The sequence below is a fragment of the Coffea arabica genome, chromosome 4e (genome assembly GCF_036785885.1).
Source record: "Coffea arabica cultivar ET-39 chromosome 4e, Coffea Arabica ET-39 HiFi, whole genome shotgun sequence".
Classification (NCBI taxonomy): domain Eukaryota; kingdom Viridiplantae; phylum Streptophyta; class Magnoliopsida; order Gentianales; family Rubiaceae; genus Coffea; species Coffea arabica.
The window spans coordinates 7,849,673-7,870,242 of NC_092317.1; the positions used below are offsets into that span (position 1 = coordinate 7,849,673).

Sequence of the window (20,570 nt, forward strand, 5' to 3'; positions counted from 1 at the left end):
ACAGTCATTCTCTCGGACTGAGCATGTATATACAAATACAAATAGTTAGAACCAAAAGCAAATACAAACAGTTGAACTTAATGCGAGAGAAAGATTTTGAATTATTTGCTGGTATATGTTGTGACAATGATTCAACTTTTAGGATGAGTCATGTATACAAAGGAGGGGAAGGTTTTTGCTATTGGTATTCTCAACAGTCAAATGGTTTATCATATTGTATAAACCGTACCAACCTCCAAAAGAGCAGCATGTGGAATGTTCAGGGCAACCGGAGGCTCCCTAGCATTTTTGTCAAGAAATACATATACCATGATGAGCAATTTCTTCAACAAATTTGAGCCCCTTCGCAATGACAAGTGGGATTGACCCAAGAAATAGGCAGTGCCACTTTCCCTTGCATCAACGAGTTCTTGTAGCTCCTTCCTTACTGAAACACTCATTTCAGGACTATTCTTGGGCAGCATAAATCGAACCCTTTTTCTCCTGATGGCCGCAAAACTAAGCTCTGCTGGATCATCTGAATGGCTCCTTTGAGTCAAGGTTGGATGACTGTTGTCTGAACTATCTGCGGTAAGAGGAATCAATGCATTTCCATCTCCCATTGATCTTCCCAAGACCATCATTCTTTCTGGTGAAGAGAGGGATTCATAATCACGTTCCTCCCTGGCAATGAATTCTCCTATTGAACTGATTATATGATCCTCAAAATCATCGCTGTCCCTTGTATGGTCACGATATCCATGTAGAACAACACAACGATAAATCTTGTATTCTTTAGGTCCAACCCGGCCTATAAGGTATCGTTGATCCTCAGAAATGTAGGGGACTGGCAAGGACTTGAAAGATACAAATATGAGTACTTGGTGAAATGCAGGAAGATTTGTAATGAAATGGGAGAAGAAAGCTGGGATTCCAGATGAAATATCAGTGTATATGAAGCCAATGCCAGGTACTCTAGAAATCCCCAGACCAGGGCTAAGATCTGTTAGCCATTCCACTGAAACCTTGTTCTCAACATCAAACTGATATTTTTTCACAGTGCCATAGTACCAGGAAACCATGGTTGTTAAGAAAAGTAATAATAGGACAGTTATAAACCATGCTCCCCTTGGGAAGTTCAACAAGCAAGATGATAAGTATGTTGCCTCCAGTGAGCCGAAGAATAACATAAAGCAAGCAGCAATGAACACACTCTTCTCCCAGGATAAAGCAATCACAAGTGACATTAAACAAGTTGTTACAAGCATCCCAGAAATGATAGCTAAACCTGTTTCAGAGTTGAGAGAGGAGAGGAAAGAAAAGGATATCAACAAAATCACAGCAGTCTATTGCTTTTAAATTTCACCTAGAAATCTTCCCTGTTTGCACATTAGTTAGTTAATTATGCATATAGTGCCAGCCTACTGAAACATGCTTGCTGCGTCCAACTAATGACACTAAATAGAGGTTTTAACTGTTCGATGTGAGTGATTTTGGTACTTTTGCCTTTTTAAAGTATAATTCATTATATCTTTTGGACTGTTTCATTTACTTGTGTTCAATCATGAATAGTGTATCAACATTTGGGCATGATATAACCAAGAACCATGTGAAACAATTTCAGATTCATTTTTTGATAAAGCATACCTGTTGCCTTCCCAATTGGTGCTATGTCACGGAAACCAACAGTTATTCCTATTGAGAGGGTCATAAATAACCAGTTAACATCTGGTACATAAACCTGCCCGCGAATCTTATCTGATGTATGGACAACTTTAACTCTGGGAAAACAACCGAGTGCTTGGCACTGGTTTACGATGGAAAAACTGGCAGTAATAGTTGCTTGGCTTCCTACGGCTGAAGCAAATACTGATAATACCGCAAAAGCATGATGCAGATTTTCTGAAATTTCCAATGTGTTTTTCACCAGTAAGAGTTGAAAATTTGTAGCTGAAGTAGTCATGCAGACTCCAAATGTACATGTAAAACAAGAGAAACAACTTACTATTGGGTATTGATTCGCTAAGATTAACATTGGCATCCTTAGTGCCCAAGTATCTGGAGATGAATGCAGCTTGACCAGCATAACAGACAATGAGTGCGGGATAAATCAAGCAGACAAATGTAACCTGCATTAGAGACATATCCAAAAGCATTTGTTTACTCTCGTGCGTTTGCGCAATTGATGGCAGAATATAATCCTCCTATATACCTTTAGAGATCTCTTTGAGAAGTGACCTAAATTTGCAAACATCACCTCTGATCCTGGAAACTATTAATTCTTGTTACTTGATGGAAATTTGGCAAATCAAAGAATGCAACCAATTCGAAAGCACGAATTTCTCTAATTACAACTAACCTGCTGTACATAAGATGATACTCCCCAATGCTTTCCAACTTATGATATCAACTTTCTTAAGGAACCTGAGCATGTATGTTGGGGAAATGGCATAGAGGATTTCGTGATTTTGAGCGATATTGTAGAGACCAATACCACTGATGAAGGTCAGCCAGATAATAACAATTGGAGCAAAAACGAAGCTGATTTTTTGGGTCCCATAGTGTTGCAAGGTGAAGAGGCAGACCAGTATAGCACATGCCATTGGTACCGGTACTGAAATATCATATTAAGGAATTAGAAGCTTTGAGAGGTTAATGACATGTCAAGGAATTAGAAGCAAGAACTCATTGTTATGGTATTGGTAATTGCTGATGTTAAACTGGAAGAACTGTAAATTATGTAAGCACAAGGGTAACCTTTACAACCACCTCAGGATACGGAAAGCAAGATAAATCTTAGGACAAGTTACTACAAGGTAGAAATCTAAATGAGAAAAGAAAAAAAAAGAAGGTACTATGTAATAGGCCGCATACTATGTTTACTAGTATTTGATACAAGAGTAATGATACTAAGTTTGGTGTTCTGTGTGAAAATACACTTTGTATTCTGTGGGGTGCTGGAATCATCTTTTGGTATCTTGCTGAAGTATTAGTACTTACAATTAGAGAAGGAAAAATGAAGAGCTAACCTCAGAGCAAGAAGTATCTTCTTAACTTGAATGAGTTGATCAAATTTCTTGTGTGTCTTAAAAAAATAACATGTTTGTCCAAAGCAGAAGTTTTGCGTGTGAACTTAGCTGCAATCTTTTATCATTCCGAATTTTTTCAAAATAACGCTCATCTTTAAGGTAGCCGGTCTTCATTGAGCCAAATTATTTATTGCTCAATGAAGAACATAATGCATGTCAACAAGTATGGCTACGAATCATTTTTGTAATTACTTCATGAATGTAAAAATTGGTCGAAAGAACCAGCAAAAACAAAGTAGATCCAGTAGTAAATATTACTGTGATTGAAGGACTTACATCTGGTTAAAACCTCGTCCAAGTGTTCTCTGATTTTTTGGGAAGAGATCACTGGAAAAATCAAATTATAAGTACGTCAAGTCATATTTGAGGATCGATCATTACTGGTAATAGCAAATTTATTAGATATGATGTATGTCCTCTGGTATTTCTTACACCGATGAGACAACTTTATCATTGATCTTCCAAAGGTGGATGTTGCAGACAATACTGATGTGAGGAAAATAGAAACTTGTCAATAATTTTTAGTGCTCAATTCTGATATATTGAAAAACAGGCAATGTAATTAAGCAAAAAGGACAAAGATTCACTAACCAGAAACAGAAGGGGTGAGCACTCCATCACTTATAATCATGCAACAGCCAAATAAAGCCAGAAAAAGCAGAAAATAGTGACCGGTTTTATATTTTTCAATGCATTTCCTTGTTGTTGAGGGTACCTTAATCCTGGGACTTCCTCGGTCATGTTGTATAATTTCACTTGCACTTCTATCATTTGGAAGCAGTCCCATTTTAGCATGCCTGCAGAGTAACGAGTATAATGGAAATGTACCACCTGCAAAGATCGAGGAGAGTTAAGAAGGTCCCATGGTGCCATCTTTAATCAAGGAATGTCAAAAATCATTCATTACCTTCTCCGTCATCATCAGCACTCAGAACTATAAACGCATATTTCAGCAAGGAAATCAGGGTTAAAGTCCAGAAAATGAAGGAATAGAGTTCGTGTATCTCCTTATCAGATTTGAGATCATCTGGAAGAATTGATCCAAAAACGTACAAGGGTGCTGTGCTCAAACGACCATATACTATTCCAAGACTTTGAAATGACAAAAGGATAGTACGCCGCCATGTCTCTTTCTCCCTATTTTCCTAACAAACATAAACTTAAAATTCAGATGATGCCCTGTGAATTTCCCTGGCAGTAGTCATAACGCATTAAGCAGTAGCTATGAAGAGGAATTGTTAAACAAGCTCAAAAGTATCTAGTGTTTAGATAGTTAATTCACCAAATTAACTGCAAGTTCGAAAATGATGAGAATTAACATTTTCCAGCTCTGTACATCCATTTTCTTACTGCTCCAATATATTCAAGCTTTTCTTCCATAACAACCAATTCCATTTACTTTTCGCATACATTTTCCCCTTGGTTTCTTGTTTCCACAGGGAATTGCTGCTTTTCACACATTAACAGTTCATCGATTGACTGTGCGTGAGAAAATACTCCAAATTCCTAAACACAATCTGACACGTTAGAAAGCAAATTTTGAGCACACAGCTGGCATTGGCCCCTTCAAGATTACCTAGCTTATAAGGTATAACGGGGTTAATTGAATCAACCAAAAAACTCAAACTTATCACGCAGCCTATCATCATGATTGTTTGTTTCTTGTTCATCTGACGTTAACATGATTAGATTACTTAGCATACTAACAAGGTACTAAAAATTCAACATTTCAGAACCGGTAAACGGCTACCTCATTCAACAGAACACAAAAAGATGCAGATTATTCTGCTATTTGAATATCCCTTTCTTTAACTAGTCAGTACTTACACTATGCCTCAGCTTTCGATCTGTCAAGTCCTCTCTAAATAACGAGTTCTTGATGTTGGAAGTGTGAAACTAATTTATGAAGTAAACCTTAAATGAAGAAAGAAAAACTCGTTATCGTCTACTTTCTTGAAATTATAAATTTTGGTTGTTGGCTCTGCATTTATTACCTATGTGAAATGAAGCAGTCAAGCAGAGGTCAGGATAAAAGCAGTCGTTCATCACTGCAATTCTCATCAGTGGTTTGATGCGGTTTGCAGAAAAAGATAAACTTGAATTTGAACCACAAATAAAATAAATATAAGGTAATTGAGAAAACTTAAACAAAGTGAGATTGTGACTTCTCTCCCAAAAATTTTGGTTTGGCTGTTAACTTCCGAATTGATTAACAAAAAAGCACCTTTTTACTCAACAAGTTATCTTCTTGATTTCATTTTTACTTTTCAGATTTTGTTCCTACAAATTCCCAATAAACTTGTGATTCAAATGGAGAATTAAGTTCCCAAGACTTAAACCATTCAAGCTATTGCTTCTTAACTAAAAGCTCTGAAAAAACAGAAAAATAGCATAGATCAAACAAGAATGGAAATTGACCCCAGAACAAACAGTACATATTAGCTAATAAGAAAAGATTGCAGTAACCTTACCTTAAATTCATTGGAAATGGTCTCAGACCTGAGTGCAGGATCCATAGGAAATTTAAGGAAGTGATTAATAGAAGAGAAATTTCAATGAAGAAAACCACTAGAGAAATATGCTCAGTAGCCTGCACTAGGGAACAGTCCAAAAACTAGCTCCTTATGAGATTGACCCACGATTCCTTTGAGGTGTCCTAGACGGAAAAACCAAGAGCTTAACAATGTAGACTAAAAATAGAGGCAGAGAGGCAAAAATGGTAGGAGAGTTTGATGTCAAAATCCAATAGCATTGTATTTGGAAGCTTTTTATATGTGCATGCATGTGTTTGTCATACCATATTTGTGACTTTGGTGTTAATGTTTGGTCTGTCTGTCTCTCCCTTTGTAACCATGTGATGCACATATGTGACTTTTTCGCACTAAAAAATTTGTTTTCCTACCTGAAAGTATATACACTGATGTATCATCGATATCTACTAGTGTTTATATATACTGACATATCGATATCTATTAGTATTTACATATACTGAATTATCGATATCTACTAGTGTTTATGTCGTGATATTGAAAAAATTAATCCTTAGAAAAAAAAATACCATTCTTTTGTACGTCAATTTTGATTATACAGTGCATGTTTAGCATATAAAACATCACAATTTATTAACTTGATAGGTAGTTGCATACTGAGATATTAATTGTGCAGATAATTGCGGGTTATTCAAGAAATGTATGTATTGACTTGTACATCTATTGTGCCACTATTACCGTTTAACTGGAAGTGTAAAATAGATAGACAAGTGTATATAAGTTGAAATTTCACCTAACAACATTTAAGCTAAGAAAATTCAAGAAGACCTGAGAAATTTGGATAATCATCCATTATTAAATACATTTGGGGTAATTGGATCTGAATTTGCACCTACCTATTTTTCCACCCGAATCTGTGGGGCGCTAATACTCCCTTTCCTGTGTTCCTTCTTTCTGCTGAAAAAATGGTCAAAAGAAACTCAACCAACGTAGTTAACTCCAATATCCCATTCAAGCCATAGCCTTTTTAAGTTGGAAAACGTTTGTATGTCACCATCCATTATTGTATAATGTATCCTAGTTAATGATTTTCCTGTTTGAACTATATTTTCCCCTTAGAACAAAGTATTGATCGTTTCTGTGGTGCAGAAATGATGATGTTTTGTTTTTGTCAGTAGTAAGGTGAGCAGTAGGAGGAAAGTGAAGGGCAATTTGACGGGGACGGCTCAAAATGCTCGAAGTCAAAGGTGTTGTATGTCCAAACAAAATTGTAGTTGTGTTGGCAGCTATTGATGAATTGGTTCTATTGCCTCCATTTGTGCTTAGCTTTCCGTCTGGGGTTGGTTTTTTTTTTTTTTTTTTGGTATAAAAGTTGGTTTTAGTGCCTAGCTAGTGTCAAACATCTCAATTTTCATGATTTGCTTTTTTTGAAATTTTATAAAATTTAATCTTTTATATACCATAGAGACGCCTTCGTATGAATAGAACTAGATGCATGCCACGTATACAGAAGAAGAATCTGTAATTCGAATACAAATTACGATGTCATGCACTCAAACTTGTTAGTGTACAAAAAAAAATAAATAAATAAAGATCCACCAAATGTGCAAGAAAGGTTAATTTAATTTTATGTTGGTTTGAAAATCTTTTTAAATATGGTTCAATGCTCATTCAAGGCTAGCAAACAGAAGAAAATGAAAAACCCATTAAATGGTTATCTTTCTTTCTTTCTTTCTCGTCCTACCATTAAATGTGAAGTATACTTTTTCCTTTTCTTACAAAAGTAAGAAATTAGACAGATAAATCTAATCCCAGAAGTAACCTCAAAAGCCGGCCAACTTTTGAGGTCCTCCTGGAGACTTAACTACCCAACCCTTAACCCTCCAAGAACGATGTGGGATAGAAACCCCACAGGAAAGCCTGTAAGGCTGCTGCTGCTAAGAGATAAAGACCCCCCACAAACCTCAGAAACCCCCTGTAAAATGAAGTATACCACATGCAAGGTTAGTTCTAGCTAATTTTAGGCATTAATTACTTACTGATTAATGCTCCATTAACAATAATGTTAGATGACCTGATTTCAAGGTCTTGTTTGTCTGTGCAGTGATACTAGTTGGGAATGGTAAGCAAGTTAATGAAGCAGTCTCTTTGTATGGATTGCTCCATTTCCATACTGGTGCACTGTGGTTTGGAAAAACTCTCACATTATTGTTTATATTAAATCCAAAACTTGAGATCGAAATCCTAAAGATGTAAGACCGAATCCTTTTGCTTTTTATATTCTGGACAAGTTACAAATATGAAGCAAAAGATTCAGATCAGAATAAAAGAAAAGGTATGAAGCAAAAGATTATGTAACGATTTGACATTAAAAAAAAAAAATGCAGGCATCTTCATACTGTGAGAAATGAGATTGAATAAAAAAAAAATTATTTAGCAATTTTATATTCTTTTTTGTTGCTTGAATGCTCCAAACAAGGAAAATCCCAAGTCAACAAACAAGTAGTACTTCATTAATATTACGGCTCAAATTAATTGTTGTAGGCTGGGCCAAGTTTTTTTATAAGCCTCTATCGACAATGGGTATAATAATATGTTCTAGATGGGTATAAATGGTACCAACTTTTTGCTGTGACATCCCCTCAGGCCCTCACCAAACCTTTTCTATTACTTTCTTTTCTTAATTTGCCAATTGATAATTTAAGACAGGCCAAGTGACAATTTCCACTCTCCCTTGTCATTTTTTGTGATGCAAATTGATTTATTCTGCACAAGATATTAAACCTTTTGCATCTTATTTTATGATTTTTTTTTTTTTTTTACCTTCCACGGTCTTATATTGTCTCGACATTGGAATTAGTTAAACAGTTGAAAAAGTAATTAGATAAAAAAGTAACACCAAAGATAATGACTTGCTAATAAACAATGGGTTTACAAGCAAAGCTAATAAACATAGAGATAAACTACTGATTTGTGAACTCCATAAAAGCTAACAGCCTCTTGGGCTGTTGGTAAAAGTCTTGGTGAGGAGGTCAAGGGTTCAACTTTGCCTCTCACCTTGTCACTAGTTATACAAATGTGACTTCCTCTTAGAATTCCCGTCTGCTCCTCATTCTTTTAGATTAGACAAGAGTAGGTTATACAAATGTTATTGTTACGATAAAAAAAAAAAACTCCATAAAAAACCAGCAAACAAATTTCGGAGAACATTTTCATTTATTAGAGGATGCGGCAGCTAAATAATCCCAAATTTGGCCCAAGTGTTTCAACTAAGGCTCAATCAAACACAAATGGGCTGATATGATGACCATAGTTTATCTGTATAGAAAAATTTGGGCCGTAGGCATGCCCAATACAGCACCACTCTCCTTAAAGTAGTTGCGTTATGCATCTGAGCGGTGTGGGTACTGGTTTTATCTTTTATGGTCCATTGGAGGAGGAAAGTTTACTGTATCTTGTGTCAGCGCTTTCCTGGCGAAACCGTCCCGTGTTTACCTTCTTGGAAGCTTTTGACTATTCTTTTGGTCAAAGCCGTCGTGTTTAGCAAGAAAGTGCCTTGCCTTGTAAGGCAGTAATTGTTTACTTTTTCCACTGGGGAGTTGGCGGGATTAATATGTTTATTATAATATATTAGCTAGAATGCATGACAATTAATTACAACTTGTTTTTCAAAATTTTCACATGTAACACACATTAATCTCCCTTATCCTTGCTTTAATGTATATGTTATCTCAGCATAAGAAAAATTAATTCTTGAATAGAATGAGAATAATTTGAGTACTAGGTATGTTTGGATGGCAAACGATGAGGATTTTTTTTTTTTTTGCCGTAGCATAGAGGTATAAATTGTATTTCAATCACCTCTTTTTTTTTTATATATATATTTTCAACCACTTTTCCATTTCATATGCTCACACATCGTATCACAAAAATGCGAATGTCAAATCTTTCCACATAATTTCAATCCTTTAATTGTAAAGTTCTATTTGGTCCAAATTGAAACGTCAAAGACCACCAAAAATATAGGTTCATTTTATTTTTGGTCCTTTGAAATAATAAATGAATGCAAAGTGCAGTTCCCTTTAAATAGTTTTATTAAGTACATTAGTTTACTACCCATATTCAACGAAGATAGCGAGTTATTACAAATATAATAGCAGAATTACTAGGATACCCTATATGATCTCTCAATAAATAAATTACCTAAAAAATAATGCATATAATTTTGAAGGTTTTAGCTAATGGGTGCTCGATAAGCACATGATAAAAAAGAGAACTCAGGTGTCACTTTGTCTCGAAATTTGAGTTAATTAGGAGAAGTATCTAAAGGTGCAATAAATATTGATATGTGCATGTATTCACATAATAAGTTGGGGTAATTTAGGTTCACTAGTAACATTCAAAAAAAATATATATTTTTTCAAATTCAAAGTAATGGAGACAATAATGGTTGTAGAAAATCCTCAAAAAAAGGAGCAGAGCAAAACAAAAAAAATTCATGTAGAAAGGTGTGAAATGTTTGGAAGGAACAGGGGACTTGGTCATCTTCTTTTTTTACCCTTTTTCTTGTGGAAAGGGAACCTTGGTCGTCTTAGAATATTCAAAAGTTGATCAAGCACATACAAATTGAACGAGGAAGCCAACTCCACAACGGCCCTATAAACCGCGCGAACCTTAGGTACCGTTTGGAATAACGGAAATAAATGGGAAAGAAATGAGAGTAGAGGAAAGTAGGTTTTATCCATCTTGGTTTAGAATAAATATATTTCCATATATAAAGTATGAGGAAGGAGTTTGGTGTTAAAATTTTGTGCCATTTTATAGTTTTTTAATTTTATCTTCACAAGAGTAAAGATTTACTAAAGATAGCTAACTTAAAATTTTAGTAACTTCTAACAATTTCTACTTTCAATAACATTTATTATTTTATTATTATTTTTGGCAAACAAATAAAATAATATAACAACTTCTTTATTTTTGTAAAAAAAAAAAAATCTAATAGTTTTCATTGGCTTTAGTAAAAACAACTTAATTTTTTTATCAATTTGCACACTTATAGAGTGTGTTTTTCCAAAGTAGAAAGAAAAGAAAGTAAATATTTGATGTGTTGTTTGGATTGAGGAAGGAAAAATTCAATGATCACGTAAACTGAGAAGATTAAAAAAAAAGGATGTTTAAAAAAAAATTAATTATTTCATTTAAGTTGATTCTTTTTTGCTCCATTCCTCCCACTTTTGGAATGAAATTTTTTTTAAAAAAAAGGAAAAAACTAGACCCACTCCCTCCCTAACCTTTCCTTTCCCTCCTTGAAACTTAATGTAAACAAGAAAATTTTAAATCCTTCCAATTCCACTCCTTTCCTTTCCTCCATTCCTTCAATCCAAACGGTGCCTTGGAACACCCAACCAATGCCGTATTTCATCTTCCCATCTTCTAGGCTGCTTCCTTCCATCTCCAACTCTCCCGGACCACTTGAGATCCTCGGTGACATATTTTGAGTGCCAATCCAATGCCACCTCTAATATTGTGCCAAGTGCTCCCGGACAGCCCTTCTTATTCTTAGCATCTCTCTCAGTTCTATCACCAATATCAATATATACAAACCATTCCATTTCCTTTAACTTCCACAAGAAAGCAGCAAAAGAAAAGGTTCCAAGCAATTATAACACTCGATACTACAATTCCGTTACAGAGCTGACTGCATTCAGTAGCAATGGCTGTTTCAGAGATGTTTCAAGGGGCGTCTTTGATCCCATCTTTTCTTTATTCTCCTTCTTCATTGTCATCGAGGGGATTGATTGATGGGGAGAGCTCTTTTCTGATGTCTAGTGCTTCATTTTCGCCCTCCAATGTTTCATCAGCAGCAGCAGGAAATAAAGAGATTGTTAAGAGAGAATTTGTGATTCCAGCGCCTAATGAGCCCGCTGAAAAGATTAAGATGTTTTCACCGGCTTATTATGCTGCTTGCGGGGCTGCTGGAGCGATTAGTACTGGGCCAACTCATTCGGCTGTCACCCCTATTGATCTGGTCAAGTGTAATATGCAGGTAAATCACTTAATAGATGATGATGATGATGCACTATTCCCAACCCCCCCCCCCCCCCCTGGCTTATGTCTCAGGCTCTATTTGTGTTGGAATCAATATAATACCGTATCCATGAAAGAAATGCGACAAAGGAAATGTTGTAAGAGCATTTAGATTAGCAGTAAGTTCAGGTTTTAAGATCTTGGTTCTTTATTGTATATGATGAGAAATTGTTAATTTCTATGGTGGGTCAAAAAGTAAAGTTTAGATGCATAACTAGAAGTTTCATACTGAGAAAAATATGTAGGTAAATCATATAATTCCTTTTGCAGTTTGGCCTATTCGTTGATCCACTTATTGTTTGAATTTGTAATAAGATGCATTAGATATAATAGTTTTGTCTATTGGAAGAAGAAGTTATGGTATGTCACCAGAGATCAGCCAGAAGACATCAGGCATTATGCATATGCATACTAAATCTTTATTGTTCTTCTATAAAGCTAATGGTGTAGTAATTGAATTAACTTGATAATCCTTATGTATTCAGATTGACCCTGCAAAGTACAAGGGCATTACTTCTGGTTTCAGTGTTTTGCTCAAGGAGCAAGGCGTAAGAGGACTTTCTAGGGGTTGGGTACCAACCCTGCTTGGTTATAGTGCTCAGGGAGCTTGCAAGTATGGATTCTATGAATTCTTTAAGAAATACTACTCTGATATTGCTGGTCCTGAGTACGCAGCCAAGTATAAGACTTTGATCTACCTCGCTGGCTCTGCATCCGCTGAATTCATTGCTGTTGTTGCCCTTTGTCCCTTCGAAGCAGTTAAGGTTCGTGTCCAGACTCAACCTGGATTCGCCAGAGGCATATCAGATGGACTTCCCAAGTTTATCAAGGCTGAAGGTCCACTTGGGTAAGGTTTTCATTGCATGTCAAGTAGTTGATACAGTTTCTTATTCTGCTGATACATTCTAAAGCCAATCTTATATATAATTTATATTTTTCCAGGCTTTACAAAGGGCTTGTTCCTCTATGGGGACGACAAATTCCATGTAAGCTTCCATGTCTATTTTCTTTCGCTATCTTTACATCTTAATTCTCAAAGTGTTATTCTTGGTCATTTGCCTATTCTGTCATGGACATGCTTTGCCAATTTACAGCTCTAGCTTTCTGATTTTCTCAATGACATCATTGAATATTTTTAGATCATCTCCAATTGCTTTTGTAATAGTCTTTCAGTCTTAACTTCAATTAGAGTTTTCAGTAGTGACTCACAAATGCAGGCTATTTATTCAATCACAAAATACTAGGCAATCTATTTTCCTGATAGTATATTGAGCAACAAGTATAATTAGCTTGAAGCTGCCGTGTGCAGAAACTAGTTTCTTCTGCAACATCTTCAGTTACCGCGTGTCCCCTGCACAGACATGAGGTTGCAGATTACCTGCTTTTCAAGTCGATCCCAATTTTGAAAATGAAACGTTAGACTCATTAAAAAACACACGTACATTAACTGCATTATGATATTTTTTTTTTTTTTTTGTATTTGCAAACCATGGTTTATCCTCAGAAAAGGGCAATTTCATTTACTATCACTATAAAAAAATTTTTAAGCTCCATGTTATGATGCGATATGTACATTCTTGATAATGTAGACTTTAGGTGTTGCAACGCATTTCCAGTTGTGTGATTTACTTTGGGAACTTAATCATAGGTTTAGATGAAAGAGTCGGTATACATCTATCCGTTACACGGAAAATCCTTCTCTGCTACTCTCTAGTTTTCTGAAAATAAGCAAATGAACAATGAGGTTTGGATATCAACAAGCAACTTTTGGAAAAATTATTCTGCTAAAAACACACATCTTTTTCCATTCCTTCTTACTTGGTAGTTACTTTCTAGATATACTCTCAGAAAAATTGGTAGCCTTGTATTTGCCAAATAACCAGAATGATATCTTTGCAGACACAATGATGAAGTTTGGATCTTTCGAGACCATTGTGGAACTTGTGTACAAGTATGCCGTTCCAACTCCTAAAGAGCAGTGTAGCAAACCTTTTCAGCTTGGAGTTAGCTTTGCAGGTGGTTATGTCGCTGGCATTTTCTGTGCTCTTGTCTCACATCCTGCTGATAACCTGGTCTCTTTCCTCAACAACGCCAAGGGGGCGACCGTGGCTGATGTAAGTAAAGATATATAGCAGTATTACTTACTGCCCTTAGGTTGAAATTGTTATCCATCCTGTGTTATTTCTCATATGATTTCTGCTACAATTTATTTGCTGCAGGCTGTAAAGAACCTAGGCTTGTGGGGTTTATTTACTCGAGGCCTTCCTCTTCGTATATTCATGATCGGTACCCTTACTGGAGGACAATGGGGATTGTATGATTCTTGCAAGGTTGCTCTTGGATTGTAAGTTACTCATTAACCTTTGCTTCTGGAGTCACTTGCATCTTTTTATGATCTTCTTCCTGTATATCCTTTTCAGCATTTGCATTTTCAAGTCATTAGTCCTTTTCATGAATTGATAAGATCTCTCTACTTGTGTTTTAGTTCTTTCTCTTGTAATGATATGTTGCTCTTCCTCCTGCAGACCAACTACCGGTGGTGCTGCTCCTCCTGCACCAGCAGCAAGCTTGAGGGATTCCCTGATGATCTGAGAACACAAGTTCCTTATCTCTGTAGTCAGACATTTTTTTGTAGGCCATTCTTTTTAGGGATAACATTCAAATTGAAAAGGTCAGAGCTGCCTTCCAGGTTGGCATTTGATCTTCTGGGATTTGTAATATCTTCAAAGGCATCATTGTATTTGCTAAATCTGTAATAATATGAAAACTATGTAATAATAAGAGTAAACGTTGGAGAAAAAAAAAAAAATTTTCGAGAATTTTCTTTCGAAGTAACAAATGTCTCGTGTCAAAATCCCAAGCCAGTTGAAAACCTTTACATGTCCCCAAAGTTCTGCTGTTAGTAGGAGTGGGCAAAATTGAAAAATTCTGATTTATCGATCGAATTCGAATTGAATTTGGAATTTTCAGAATCGGTAATTCGGAATTCGGCATTGAAATCAGAATTTTCGATTTCGAATTATGTGAATTTGGTTCGAATTCAGTAACGGAGTTTTTGAAATCAAAATTTATGATTTTAATTTTGTTTTATAATATATATATTTATAGATATATTTATATATATAATAATATTTTTATAATGTATGTAATATAGAATTTATATTATATAACAATATATCAAACAAAAAAAAGGGGGAAAAAGGTTTTGAATTCGGTGAATTCGAAATTTATCGAATTTCGAATTGAATTCGGAACTGGTGAATTCGAAATCGAATTCGATCAATAATTCTACTCCCAAATTTTCAAAAAATTCCGAATCCGAACTTCCGAATTACTGAATTCGAATTTGTTATACAACACTAGCTGATAGGCTGGCAGCCGGCCCAACTATTTCAACTAGGCCCCGCTTGATAAGACTAAAATCTGGTGTTCGAAGTTTGAAAGTGTTTAAAGCATTAAAGTGTTGAATTAATATTAATAAAATTATGCTCCATTTAGTTGGTTGACAACTAATAGAATTATAGCACTAAATTAAAATATCGCACAAATATTATTATTTTTTTTATCTTTTATTAAATTGAAACATTGCTCCGTCTATTATCAAGCATGTTGAATTCAAAACACTCCAAATGAATTAATTTTCAACAGTAAATAGAGAGTTATGAAACAGGCCCTAAGATTCCATGTACCATTTTTTAACTTTACATATTTGACGCAATAGCAGATCAACATTTTACTTTGTATATAAAAGGTGTGTTATAGTTTGGTGTAGACTTTTTTTTTTTTTTTTTGTCACTTTTTAAAAAGCCCAACTTTACTCTCACAACAAACTTAATTTTACATTTCTAATCTAATCACATAACCTTCCAGAAGCCTATATTGTCAACCAACACAATCACAACTGAGTTTCACCTTCACTATTCAAATGCTTTTTTTTTTTTTGAGGAACTATTCAAATGCATATTATTACCTGCATAACTACCAATCAACATTATAATCACCAAATTAATTTTAAAAACCTATTCAGAAAACAATTATGAATCAAGGGTTTTTTTTTCTTTTTAATGAAACTGTATACTCAATTTTTTCATATAAAAAATAATTTGTTCTAGAATTGCACATACATTGAACAATAGGGTCTAAAAGAACTCAATTATAGAACTTGTCACACGCATGCTATTATGACCCCATGGAAATGGGGTAGCATAACCGTCCTGAGCAGTTAATGACCATGATTTGGTCAAAAAATTTTGTGCGGTCCTGATAACAAGTTATGCATCAATTTTCACATCGTGTGTGGGACCCGCAAAATTTTGTACTAAAGTTACACGTTATACAAATAAAATTACACCGCTGTTAAAAATGGCCAAAACCGTTGAGGACGGTTGCACCCTGCCCCTTGTCCATGACCCCATGCTCATTTTGTATAGACAAAGAAGTTCCGTAAGGTTTCCTGACTGAGTCTGGTCCTTCGGGCTGCCGGTGGAAATGTTGCTAAATCTTATGTCAGCGCTTTAGTGGCTAAACGGTGTTATACACAAGGAATTATTTTACAAAAAAAGTTATTTATTTGCATTATAATCATATTTTTAATACATTTCTTTTATCTTTTTAATATATTTTTATCTCATATATATTATATTATAAAAAATATTATAATAATTATTTTAAATAATATTTTAAATAATCTCTTATCCCTAACATTTTGTAGTATTTGTTAACGTGAATGACATCCTGTCGAGAATGTAAGTATAGTCTAACTATATGACTAAAAAAAAAAAAATTTCCCCCAATTTTTTTTATTTGATTGGAATGATGCATAAATTTTTCAAAATGAAAAGAATTACTGGAGATAAAATTGTTCTACAAAATCCTTCAAAAAGGAACAAAGGGGAAAAAAAAATTCAGGGACAAAGAATGAGAAGACTTTGTGAAGAACACGGGGCGTCTGCAATCTTAAAATATTCAAAAGCTATTCAAACACAGGTCAACAAAAAAGAAAAGTCAAACTCAAATACGGAATGAGTGAGGAAGCCAACTCCCTAACGGCCCCTATAAACCGCGCGAACAGTGGACTGACACCCCTTACAATCCGCATCCAAAAGGCCTTGTTAATTTCATCTTCCTCCCCTCTTCCCTCCCTCTCCAACTCTCCCGGACAGCCCTTCTTCTTTTTCTTGGGATTTCTCTCAATTCTATCACCAAATAAATCTACACAAATCATCCCACTTCCTTAAACTTCCCAAAAAAAAAGAGAGTAAAAAGTAAGCCAAAAAACTGGTTTCAAGAAAGAACAACACTTCAGTACTACTATTCGATTGCAGAGCTGACTGTATTCACTAGCAATGGCTGTTTCAGACAAGTTTCAAAGAGCATCTTTGATCCCATCTTTTGTTTATTCTCCTCCTTCGTTGTCGTCAAGGGGATTGATTGATGTGGAGAGCCCTTTTCTGATGTCTAGTGCTTCATTTTCGCACTCCAGTGTTTCATCATCAGCACGGAATGAAGGGATTGTGAAGAAAGATTTTGTGATTCCAGCGCCTAATGAGCCCACTGGAAAGATTAAGATGTTTTCGCCCGCTTATTATGCTGCTTGCACTGCAGGAGGAATTTTTAGTTGTGGGCTAACTCATATGGCTGTCACCCCTCTTGATCTGGTCAAGTGTAATATGCAGGTTAATAACTTCATTCATGACGATGCACTGTTTTATTTTTATTTTTTCATTCTCCTTTTCGGATTATCTGTTAGGCTCTATTTTGCATTGGAATCAATGTAGTAAGGGTGTCCGTGAAAGAGATGCGAGATAAGGAATTTTATTAGATTAGGTAGAGAAATTATACTAAGCAGTAAGTTTAGACTATTAGATCTTGGTTCTTTATTGTAATTGTTATTGAATTTTATACATTTTATTTTATACTATATTAAGTGAGAAATATACTTGCGATATATTTACATTTATCTTGTATTTAGCATTTTATCAATGATTCCAAAATGTAAGAGAAGAACTGAACTATCTTGAGCACCAAAAAAAAAAAAAAGCCTTTTGGGGATTTCTTCATTTACCTTTCCCTTCCTTTGCTGAAGGTAATAGCTATCGTTACTTTGTTAATGCATTCTCAGTTCTACGTTTGTACATGATCAGAAGCAGTTGTTTTCTCTGCTGGAAAAAAATGATTAGATGCAAAAATTGAAACAGAAATTTCATGTTGTGCAAATATGTAGGTGAATCATTGTTATAGGAGTACTTCTAAAGCCATGCCATTTGCCTCTTTAGTGCTTCTAATTTGTGTGGCATAATCTTTAATCCACTCATTGTCTGAATTTGTAGTAAGATGCATTAGGTATCTTAGTATTATATATATAAAAAAAGAAGGTATATTAGTGTTTGTTTTTTGGAAGAAACAGTGGTGGTATGTCACCAGGATTCAGCCATAAAACATCATGCAATTAATTAAATCTTTATTGTTCTTCTGTTAAGCTAATGGTGTAGTAATTGAATTAACTTGATAATCCTTATGTATTCAGATTGACCCTGCAAAATACAAGGGCATTACTTCTGGTTTCGGTGTTTTACTCAAGGAGCAAGGTGCAAGAGGTTTTTTTAGGGGTTGGGTGCCAACCCTGCTTGGTTATAGTGCTCAGGGAGCTTGCAAGTTTGGATTCTATGAATTCTTTAAGAAATACTACTCTGATATTGCCGGTCCTGAGTATGCAGCCAAGTATAAAACTTTGATCTACCTTGCTGGCTCTGCATCTGCTGAATTCATTGCTGATGTTGCCCTTTGTCCCTTCGAAGCAGTTAAGGTTCGTGTCCAGACTCAACCTGGATTCGCCAGAGGCATATCAGATGGACTTCCCAAGTTTATCAAGGCTGAAGGTCCACTTGGGTAAGGTTTTCGTTACCATGTCAAGTAGTTAATGCAGTTTGTCATTCTCCTGATACAGTTGAAGGCCTCTTTTATGGATTATATAATGTTACTCATAGATAATTAATTTTTTTTGCAGGCTTTACAAGGGGCTTGTTCCTCTATGGGGACGACAAATTCCATGTAAGCTTCCTTGTTTATACTCTTTCATTATTTTTATATCTTGAAGTGATATTCTTCGCCATTGCCTATTCTGTCGTGGGCATGCTTTTGCCGGTTTAAAGCTTTAGTTCACTTTTTCTAATGAACTATGATCCATTTTACTCTGCGTCTTAACTTGTAGTAAGGTTTTTAGCATTCACAACTGCAAGCTATTTCCAATACAAGAATACTTCCCAGTCTATTTTGCTGATATTTTTCTGTAACAAGTATAATTAGCTTTTAGCATGAGGCTTTCATGTGCATGCCATAAACAGTTATCTTCTGTAACATCTTTATTTGCAAAAAATGTGTTCCCATGCACAGACATGAGCTCGCTGATAACCTGCCTTTTAAGTTACGGTCAAATTTGACTTGAAATTGAGAGACTCAATTGACATATAAATTAACTGCATCATGTGTTTCTGTTTAATTTATGATCAAATTTTATCCTGAGAAAATGGCATTATATAAGCTTCCAGTAAAAATTCATTATTTAATCTCTACATTATGATACGATATGTACATTCCTCGCATTGTAGAATTTGGGTGTTGAAATTGCAGTTGCACCATTTGCTATACAAACTTTATTCTTTGATTTTGATGGCAGATTAAGTGTACATCTTTTAGTATAATGGAACTCCTACTCTGACAGCTATGTAAGAACATTAAGTCCTATTCTGTGAGCTTGAGTATTGAAAAGCATTTCGCCCTGCATTACATAAATAGTCACTAGATATATCCCAGGCAAAGTTTGGTTCTTGATATAAATATCCAAGAAAGGTTGGCAATAATTGGAATGGTACTTTTGCAGACACAATGATGAAGTTTGCATCTTTTGAGACCATAGTGGAATCTTTGTACAAATATGCCATTCCAACTCCTAAAGAGCAGTGTAGCAAATCCTTACAGCTTGGAGTTAGCTTTGCTGGTGGTTATGTGGCTGGCATATTCTGCGCTATTGTGTCACATCCTGCTGATAACCTGGTCTCTTTCCTCAACAATGCCAGGGGGGCAACCGTGGGTGATGTAAGTAAAGATTTATCACCATCCTTAAATCGAAATTGTTATCCTTCCCCTGCAATTTCTTATATCATTTCTGCTACAATTTATTTGCTGCAGGCTGTAAAGAACCTAGGCTTGTGGGGTTTGTTTACTCGTGGCCTTCCTCTACGTATAGTCATGATTGGTACCCTCACTGGAGCACAATGGGGAATCTATGATGCTTTCAAAGTTTTTGTTGGATTGTAAGTTCTCTACTTTTGCTTCTGGAGTCACTTGCATCCTTAATTTTCTCTTTCTGTATATCCATCCATTTTCAGCAGAACCATACACAAGTCATTGGTACTTCTCATTAATCTTTAACACATGTAGTTGCATTTAATTTCTTTTTCTTATAATGATACGTTTCATGAAATGTTGTTGTTGCTCCTGCAGACCAACTACTGGTGGTGCTGCTCCTCCCGCACCAGCAAAAGCTTGAGGGATGACCTGATAATTCACGATCATAAGTTCCTTTCCTTTCTGTTTCAATCATTTTTTCGATAGGTCATTCTTTTTAGCAAAATCAGTTAAAAGGACGAAGTTACCTTCGAGGATGGCACATGATCCTGGTGGGCTGTGAAATCTGTTCAAGGCCTTTCATTATATTAGTTGCCATTCTCATAAGTTTTGTAGTTATAACTTTTTTTTCCTGAGGACGAGCTTCAGTCACCCTCCAAACAACAGAAGGCTTTACTTACAAGCTGTAAAGTTCAGTGTTTGCTATCAGTTATATAGATTTGATTTGACATTGCATTCATTTTCTCCTTGGAATGCCTAATGACTTAACATTCGACAGAATGAATTCCTCGATGTAGTA

At 35.4% G+C, this 20,570-nt stretch overlaps 3 protein-coding genes across 4 annotated transcripts; 2 read left to right on the forward strand and 1 right to left on the reverse strand.

The window, feature by feature from the left end:
* Positions 1-71: 71 nt before the first annotated feature.
* LOC113742285 (potassium transporter 25) lies at positions 72-5,810 on the reverse strand. Of its 2 annotated transcripts, none has more exons than XM_072047475.1 (10): positions 5,540-5,810; positions 3,976-4,213; positions 3,660-3,899; positions 3,501-3,554; positions 3,345-3,395; positions 2,339-2,593; positions 2,192-2,244; positions 1,985-2,108; positions 1,627-1,674; positions 72-1,267 (listed from the first exon to the last, which is right to left on the reverse strand). In XM_072047475.1, exons 1-10 carry the CDS (start codon positions 5,582-5,584, stop codon positions 210-212), a joined length of 2,166 nt encoding a protein of 721 aa, XP_071903576.1. In that variant the 5' UTR covers positions 5,585-5,810; the 3' UTR covers positions 72-209. The 2 variants fall into 2 exon arrangements, with proteins under 2 accessions (XP_071903576.1, XP_027125891.1); XM_027270090.2 differs by having other exon boundaries at positions 1,627-1,881; positions 5,540-5,809.
* Positions 5,811-11,090: 5,280 nt separating this feature from the next.
* Positions 11,091-14,411, forward strand: LOC113742286 (mitochondrial phosphate carrier protein 3, mitochondrial-like). The gene is made up of 6 exons (XM_027270091.2): positions 11,091-11,603; positions 12,130-12,491; positions 12,587-12,630; positions 13,544-13,758; positions 13,864-13,988; positions 14,170-14,411. The coding sequence occupies exons 1-6, from the start codon at positions 11,271-11,273 to the stop codon at positions 14,234-14,236; spliced, it is 1,146 nt and encodes a 381-aa protein (XP_027125892.2). The 5' UTR covers positions 11,091-11,270; the 3' UTR covers positions 14,237-14,411.
* A 2,364-nt stretch (positions 14,412-16,775) lies between these two features.
* On the forward strand, positions 16,776-20,510 carry LOC113741915 (mitochondrial phosphate carrier protein 3, mitochondrial-like). Its single transcript, XM_027269573.2, has 6 exons — positions 16,776-17,319; positions 18,171-18,532; positions 18,651-18,694; positions 19,524-19,738; positions 19,832-19,956; positions 20,147-20,510. Exons 1-6 carry the CDS (start codon positions 16,990-16,992, stop codon positions 20,190-20,192), a joined length of 1,122 nt encoding a protein of 373 aa, XP_027125374.1. The 5' UTR covers positions 16,776-16,989; the 3' UTR covers positions 20,193-20,510.
* The last annotated feature ends 60 nt before the right edge of the window (positions 20,511-20,570 follow it).

Bases quoted from the DNA above. Each gene is read 5' to 3' on its own strand.
- LOC113742285 (XM_027270090.2), bottom strand. From the start codon at position 5,584: ATGGATCCTGCACTCAGGTCTGAGACCATTTCCAATGAATTTAAG. The intron at 2,245-2,338 runs GTTAGTTGTAAT...AATAGTTTCCAG, and splicing joins TATCATCTTATGTACAGCAG to GATCAGAGGTGATGTTTGCA. The intron at 1,882-1,984 runs GTAAGTTGTTTC...TGGAAATTTCAG, and splicing joins TAGCGAATCAATACCCAATA to AAAATCTGCATCATGCTTTT.
- LOC113742286 (XM_027270091.2), top strand. From the start codon at position 11,271: ATGGCTGTTTCAGAGATGTTTCAAGGGGCGTCTTTGATCCCATCTTTT. The intron at 13,759-13,863 runs GTAAGTAAAGAT...TATTTGCTGCAG, and splicing joins AGGGGGCGACCGTGGCTGAT to GCTGTAAAGAACCTAGGCTT. The intron at 13,989-14,169 runs GTAAGTTACTCA...TTCCTCCTGCAG, and splicing joins TGCAAGGTTGCTCTTGGATT to ACCAACTACCGGTGGTGCTG.
- LOC113741915 (XM_027269573.2), top strand. From the start codon at position 16,990: ATGGCTGTTTCAGACAAGTTTCAAAGAGCATCTTTGATCCCATCTTTT. The intron at 17,320-18,170 runs GTTAATAACTTC...TTATGTATTCAG, and splicing joins TGGTCAAGTGTAATATGCAG to ATTGACCCTGCAAAATACAA. The intron at 19,739-19,831 runs GTAAGTAAAGAT...TATTTGCTGCAG, and splicing joins GGGGGGCAACCGTGGGTGAT to GCTGTAAAGAACCTAGGCTT.